We start from the raw sequence: 8,252 nt of genomic DNA, 5'->3' as shown, positions 1-8,252 counted from the left end.
CTTACTTTTTTTGCATGCTGTAAAGGTTTTGTGGGTGAAGGTGCATTTTATTTTATAAATAAATCATTGATGAGCTCTAGAGTTTGGGCTAGACTTATAAAAAACTGTTTAAAACGCAGTTTGAGGAAAAGGAGAACAAAAAGACCTTCAGCGGCACCTCATATTGGTGAATTCCACAATTATGGTCATAAGACTTTTTGGTCTTGATGAAAATGGGTTTTTGTTAAAAAGCAAATACTATACAAATATATCATGTAAATATTCTAAATTCCTAAGCTAATTAACTTCCCCCAGCAGCTATATAAATAGCACAAAGATTTTAAACAAGTATTGACAAATAGTGTTGCAGTCCTCAAGTGTACAATAAATAACTAAAACTAATATAGTCTTTCTAACCATATACAATATCCTCTATTATGGATGGACATTGTTATTGTTTGCACATAGAATTTATGCCATTAGACACTGGAATATATCTATAGACTGATTATCTATGAATGTTGTTAATGATATTGTATATATTTAGAGTTACTAATTATTGGTTTTAGCAGTTTATTGTACAATTTGGAGTTTTAACTTTTTTTTTAAAAACACTATACAATGTGTTTCGTGTTTGTGCAGAACCTCTTCCTCAGGTTTAGTTATGGACAACTTTTGGAAGTGCTGGTAGGTTAGGCTCTCAGTGATGCTCTCTCCAGGGTCTGTTGTGGAATTTTAGACATAACTGTAGATAGTTGCTGCGCTCCTTACTGAATGCCCCTTGTGCTGAAAGTTCACATGTAAAAGTACAGTATGCTGTCAATTTCGAATGTTCTGGCGGGAATGTGACATCACAATGACCTCAGAGGGGGTGTGCTCTGTCCACTCTGGCAATTGTGATTGGTTTATGCTGTCTTTTAGTTAGTATATATGGTTCTGGGATTCTTGTATTGATTGTCATGCTAAGCCTGATGAAGGGGACCCTGCGTGGTCCCGAAACGTTGCATTTTTGCATAAATAAAAGACGCTTTATTTTGGACATCATCCATTGGTGTGCTAGTGACATTTCTGATGTACAATGTAGTTGAATTTTGACATTAACTCGTTCACTTCATGTTGATATTAATTCGCATATACATAGAGTATTATTATGTTAATCCTAGACTTGAGCAGCTTTATGCAGATATACAAATTAACTTTAGATGAACCCTAAGAACACTGGCATATTTTCAGTCTATGTGCTTGGGCTGGAATAGAAGGGTAGAACAACTTAGGAGACATACTGTCTAAGGATTGTCACATTTTTGGATGGTCTCAGTGACCTAGGTCTTGGCAGCCAATTATATATTAGCGCATATGGTTGTATTGTAACATTTCTTATAAAAAGGGGCCTGCAAGCCTCTGTTCTTTGAACTGCTCACAGCTGCAGCTGTTATTAAACCTGTTGAATAAGGATTCTGCCTGCTTCGATCCTTTGCTATTCCACTTCAGGTCCTGGGTGCTCACCTAGTGTTGCTGCACAGCCACACAATGCATTGTATGGCATTTACAATATAAAAACTATTTTCTATTGAAATCAAGATGAAAAAGCCTTATTTCATTCACTGTGGAATTCACTACTACAGGGCACCACTGTTGCAACCTTATCAAGGCTCCCTTTATTCTCCTTTTATTAAACTGGATTCACACCAGCACCATACCATGCTCCAGGGATTGTTCCCCTCCATTCTCAAGAGCCTCCATCATGAATGAGATCTGCATGGAGATGGTCTTCATCGAGGAAATCTGTGTAAGAGTTGAATAGATCCTCCCTAGCTTGCACTTTATCTTATAGTTTATCAGCAATGTCCAATGTCAATAAAAGCATTTTTGGCTGCAGTTAGCATAAGTACCTGAGTCTGTATTGATATCATTGTCCTGTAAAACCATGCTCCGAGGACACGCAAGCACTAGTCAGGTGCTGTTGCATTCACATGTGCTGACAAGAAGAATGAGCAAAGAAATTGTCTCATCGGTGTGCCACCGCTCCTTAATTATCCAATCGGAAGTCTGGGGGTGTGTTTGCACTACATGAAAGGAGTAGGATCTTGCTGTGCAGACTGGTAGAGGTGCCCTTGTCACAAACCTGGCTGCAGAGAATTAAATATGCTTTGGCAAACAAAACAGTTTGCATGTATGTATTTTAACTTTGTGTTTAGCGGCATGCATTGAGTTCAGGCATAATATGTTATTTTGAAAGTTGTAATTTTTGTCCCTTCCAGGGGAAGAAGCTGCCTTCCAGTATTAGCGATGATGCAGAGGAAGGGGAGGTTTCAGATGAAGACAGCGCAGATGAAATCGATGAAGACTGTAAACTCATAAATGGCGATGTATGTAAGCTATACCTGTATCTCTCTGAAAATGCTGTGTGTTATATGAAAGTAAATGACAGGCAAAGGAATTTTTAATTGCGTTTGCCCTTAACTTGTAGTTTTCAATGTGGTTCAAGCGCAGTGACGTCACTGTACCTGTAGTCCATTGATACTGTCCCTGTAACTGAAAGTCCATAGCTCAGTGCAGACAGGGACTGGGAGGAAAAGCCAGAACATTGTATCCGCAATCCACTGATCACAATTGCAATGCTTTACAGCCTTGCAAAAAAAAAACAATATATACGTATGTGTAATATAGATATCTATCTATGGATAGATATCTATCGATAGATAGATATATGATGGACAATATCTTTTAGTGTCTGTATAAATCTGTTATAATTTCAATGACAAAATGAAAGGCATAATGTAAATAAACTACAGAATTAAACAGTTCATCTTAGGGAATGGCATTAGCTACAATGGTACGATGTAGCAAACACTATAAAAACAGTTTGTTTTATTATAGATTTATTTACACAACTATGAATCTATTTTTTATTTTAGCCAATTTTCTGTGTTTATAGTTAGCAACTTTCAACCTTTCAACCTTTGGACAACTATCAGGCTTTCTATGGGAGTGCCTGTTTGCTGAGCTGATGGATAGGACAGGAGAGTTACTTAGATTAGGTGTTGATTGGCAGGAAGTGGGGCAGTTACATAAACTGTATGGCCTGAAAGTGGTGTCTATCTATGATATGTGACAGTATACCTGTAATGCAGACACAGATGGTAAATCAAAAGAGCTTAATAAAACTTAAATACAATCTCTAGATAGGTTTAACTTCTTTGCACCATTTAAGGTCCATAGGGCATATCTGCATGTTCTGGGTCATAAGTGGTTATACCAAGATCACATCTGTAGCCAACACACACACACACTCGTAGGGTGTGCACGTTCACGTAAACAACAAATGCACTACACATGTTGAGTATTGCCGCAAACTTTGGAGTAAGAGCAATAATTATAGGCATTATTCTCTCTAAATTGATGAGCGGTAAGGGCTTTTAAAGCATCGCCTATGGACAGTTTTTGGTACCTGAGTTTTTCGTCATTTCATAATTGCGCGCACTATAAAAAGACCATGGACTCCCTTAGCCGCTTAGTGTCCATTGGCCATACCTGTTCGTCCCGACCTTAACTGGTTTTGCAAAGATCATTCGTGTAGCCAACACCCCCCACTATCACCACCATAGGGTGCGGACGTGTATGTATACAGCAATTGCACCGCACGTTAAGTATCGCTGCAAACTTCAGAGTGCGATCAATAATTCTAAGGCCATCATTCTCTGTTAACTCTTACTTTATGAACTGTATAGGCTTTTAAGGGGCTGTCCATGGACTTTAGGGTGACCCTAATTACTAGCAAACCTTTATGCAAAAAGTCTTTGGGGCATATTTATAAAGCAGTAAATATGACTTTTACCAAACATTCACTGGAGTTGAATCTAGCTCATACATGTGTTTTTAAATGACAGTGGTTCACCATCTGTGAATGTTTAGGAAAAGAAATTCACTGCTTTATAAATATGCCCCTTAAAGTTTATGTAAAGCCCAAACCTTCCTTTTTATTTTTCGAGTAGAGAAGGGTTAAAACCTTTTTCAGGTTTTCTTATTGTTTTGTTTTTTTGTTTTTTTGCTGCCTATGTCCCACAGAGAAGATTTTCCCTCACGTCCTGTCCTGGAGATACAACAGGAAATCAGAGGAAATCTCTCAAATCTTTGTGTGTTGTCACAGGAACAGGTGTCACCATTTGAGGGCTTTACTTCTTGGTGGCAATGCAAAATGTTTGGTTTTGCCCTAATGTTCTGTTTCTTGGATAAAGGGCCACCAGGATTAAAATAGAAGAGGAATCCCCTGACAAGTACACAGAATTAAAAAAAAGGATGGAAAAGGGCCCAACCCTTCCTTACTCTATCCAAAGCTAATAAAAAAAATGCCAATACATACACGATAATACATAACTAGATTAATCTACAAGATGATGGTCACCCCCAGAACATTCCCCTGTGCTCCCTATACTCAGGTGGCCCCTTTTAAAGACTGCAATATTTCCCCATGCATCCCTTATATGTATTTGTGAATTTAGGTTCTTACCTGGAGTTCAGCTTTAGAATTAGATTTGAAAGAGAAAACATGATTGTCCATGACAACATACAAAAACAGCACAGTTTTTAAGTGGGTCCCTAAATAACTGTTCAGTCGACTACGGTGATGCAGAGGTGACAAATAAAAATTTGCTCACCTAAGGCAATTCATTCCCTGACTAATGTTCCTTTTAATTATTATTAAAGCTAATGAGGAAAATGACCAATCCTGTCTCCTAGAAAGTCTACTTCAGAAAATCAATGGAGGCATCAATAGGGGCCATCTCATGCTATTAATTGCAGTTATTGAATTGTGTCAACTGGTTTTCATATTGAAGACGCTGTTTATACTTCTGTTTTTAGATGCAAAATTTATTTAGCAGTTTTTTTACTTGCATTACTTAAACCACCTTTAGGCTCCTTTCACACGGCTGATCAGGAGAGAAGCCATGCATGGATTCCCCCCCTGGTCAGAGAAGTATGAAGTGGGTGTCACTGCTGTGACATCCATGTCCATCCACAAAAAAACTGAAATTGCCAAACCCCATGTCGGTCTATGGGTAATCGGATGTAAACAGAAATGTGTCCCACACAATTAGGTCCGTCGAAACGGATCTCCAATCCATTTGTATTTCCAAATCTGGCCACAGTCGGGGGTCACCGAGTGTAATCAGATGCCCGTTTGTTTAGACACGGCTACCCATATACTAACACCGGGCATCCAATCAGGTCTGCTGGAGAAACTTGTGAAAGGGCCTAATCCCTGTTTGAGCGATTTGAAGCATGTATGTACAATTTCTTTAACGCTCGACACTCAGATTTCCATGTTGTTCTGTTGTGCCCATTCACATCTGAGTGATATGCTGTTGCTCAACACTCATAAAAAGTGCAAGAGCTTCTTTGGAGAATTATTGTGTTTATTGGCTCCAATAGACTTTAAAAGGAGCACGTTAGAAATGCATTTATAACCTGTGATTTTGCACCTTACAGTTTCCCCCTCCTCCTAGTATAAAGCTTTCCATTGGCAACAACATTAATGTACAAGCCTGAAAATGCTCAAAAACGATTGTGGAGATGCACCCAAAAAGATGCGAAAAATTACCAAAGACATAGACACTCAAATGTGAATGGTGGCAAATGCCGCCATCAGACTGGTGCAGTGTATGTTTCATCTCGAATGAGCTGCCAAGGTAGGAGAGCACAGGTTTTGATGGAATTTCCACAATTTTTCTCAATGCTCCCACACCACAACACACAGGTGGTTCATATCTGCACTTGCTTGATGTATCAGTGAGCCATTCATTATGACAGAAACGCCTGGAGGTTGAATTGACTCTTAATACAGAACCCCAAAGTACATAGTGAGTAGTAATATTAATGTTTTTTTGCCTTGGAGTGCATTTCTTGGCAAAGTTCCATTCTTTTCTTAGTTTTCTGCTTAAATGGCTCTGAAAGTCTCTCAGTGGCGCCATGTTTCTGTAGTCAGTTATGGACACCATGTTTTTTTTTGTTTATTTTACAGTTTGCAACCAACATATGAAAACAGCCGACATGTATCTGGTAGGCCATGGCCACCAGTCAGGTTTCAGCCTCATTTAGTAGGGTGAATGAAGCTGAAATTCTGATTGCTTTGGGTGACTGGTCCATTTTTCTTCACCTTTTCCCTAGTCACATTAGCTCAACTGGGATTTGGTATGTCAAAGAACCTTTGCTCTCGCCTTTACACAAGCTGTTGATGTCAAAACTCTGGACAGCTGCTAGGAACTTTATCCTTCAGTAAAAGTACATTAGGTTCAAGAAATGAAATATCAAATTCTAATTTAAAAAAATTGGATGTCCGTCTTCTGCTGTCAGTGCAAATGAGTCTTCACTCGGCTGAAATATCTGTGGATTAATTTGCGCTCCCATCAACCATTACGAATTAAGCTCATTTTAAACTGTTCATTATATAGGGAGAAGCGTTCGAGAACCTGCTCTGAAGGAAAGACCTGTGCCTCCATTCCTGGTTTTATTCTGATAAAAATGTCCTGGGTATCATCCTGATCCTCTATCTTTCTACAACTTCCAAATTCACGGCATGCACGCTTCTTGCTGACTAAGAAGGGAGAATGTAGATTGGGCTTTAGAGAAAGAGAGAGAAATAAACATAATCTTGTTATTGTGTGAATTCCTTAAATAGAGAGATAGAGCCATAGATATATATAGTATATACAGTATACGCACTGGTAAAACCTTGAACACATATACTGGACAGAATGGGTGATGTAGTGGAAGGAAGCTTGCTGCTGCCCTCTAGTGCTATCTGACCGTATGTTGATGTTGCAAAGATAATAGTTTTTATTTAATTTGGAACACTATTCAAGGTTGAAATTGTAAATTCCGTCATTATTTGACACTGCGTCTACTGTGACTTTTTCTGGATATGCAGTTCCTTGACTAGGACTGTTAAAAGCTAAGGGAGGGGTCTTAGTTCCAGATCTGATTAGGGGGTCCCCCTCACATCCCAAACAGCCCTTTACATTCCCATCAAGCACTTATTTCATATAGAGGTGGATTTATCAAAACTGGAGCAGACAAAATCTTGAGCAGCTGTGCATGGCAACCAATCAGCTTCTTTTTCATTTGAAAGTTTAACTGAACAAACTGAAGAGAAAAGCTGATTGGTTTCCATGCACAGCTGCTCCAGATTTTGGCTGTTCCAGTTTTGATAAATTCCCCTCTTTGTATTTATCTCTTCTTGGTCAGTGTGACCCGTAAAATTCCTAGGTGCTTGAAAGATAAATAGCGGGAAGGAAAAGTAATTTGAAAGAAAATAGAAGGTTGTTTTATTCTATGCAGCAAGTATTATGACGAGGTAATGGTGGCTGTGCTTTGCCCTCCTAGGTTTAGGGGCATTTGCACACCCTGCATCTCATGTAGGTATGTCCTAGAATATCACTCTTATCAAAACACACATTGTCCATTCCAAGCACAACTTAGTCATATAATCATCCTAACTCAGAGACACGATGACCACTTCATGGGAAATTGTCAAAGCCAATTCACATATTAATAAGAAACATTGAAGTTTAACCTCCTTATATTTTCCTTTTCCTGGTTTATCTCTCCCCCACTAAAATGTTAATTAAATTACTAAATAAACCCTTCATGACATACCTTGTTTTAGTCCCTGTGATATCATCGCTGGGTCACAGTACTCATCTATGCAATGCATGGAGATCATGGCTGGTGGGAGGGTCCAGCAGGGTGCTGGATTTGAGGCAGGCTGATTTGTTGCAGTTTCTAATGCACATTGTAAGAAGCTCACAGTGTACAGTGAAATCTGAATAATCCGTTTCAGTACATGAGGAGCCGGTACAACTGTGCAAAAGTGAAAGGAAGGCTGAAGTTCAGCTTTAACTAATGCTATCCATCATAATTGGCTTATCAAATGAAAATAAAGTCCTAATGACTCCTAATTAAACTAACACAAGTCTTCATTCAAGTCCACTTAAAGTAAACCTGTTGGTTAAAAACCAGCATAGTTTCCACGTGATGACAAGCATCTCCAGGTGCCTGTATGCTGCCTCTGATCCACTGTGTAGGCACCCCTAACCCTAACCCTAACCCCAGAGTACTGCCAATAACTCGCCAAGCTTAATGGTGGGTGGTGCTGGCCCCAAACCTTCCCTCTGGATGCAGCTTACTAATGGTCCGTAAGGGAGCCAATCACAGTGGTTGAACAATGATAGTATCCACCTGGAGTTACCTGGAATCTCTCCCCCCCCCTCTCT

General features: G+C 39.3%; 1 protein-coding gene across 1 annotated transcript in view; it reads left to right on the top strand.

The window, feature by feature from the left end:
* The window catches only part of PLCH2 (phospholipase C eta 2), a 400,220-nt gene that overhangs the window by 309,477 nt on the left and 82,491 nt on the right, over positions 1–8,252 (top strand). The window contains exon 10 of the mRNA XM_018565131.1: positions 2,241–2,348. Within this exon, the coding sequence (XP_018420633.1) occupies positions 2,241–2,348 (108 nt within the window). The remainder of the gene's footprint in view (positions 1–2,240; positions 2,349–8,252) is intronic.

Source organism: Nanorana parkeri, unplaced genomic scaffold (genome assembly GCF_000935625.1).
Source record: "Nanorana parkeri isolate BGI_ZX_2015 unplaced genomic scaffold, ASM93562v1 scaffold815, whole genome shotgun sequence".
Taxonomy (NCBI): Eukaryota; Metazoa; Chordata; class Amphibia; order Anura; family Dicroglossidae; genus Nanorana; species Nanorana parkeri.
The sequence above is the reverse complement of the archived record's forward strand: the minus strand, read 5'-3'. Positions and strand labels throughout refer to the sequence as shown.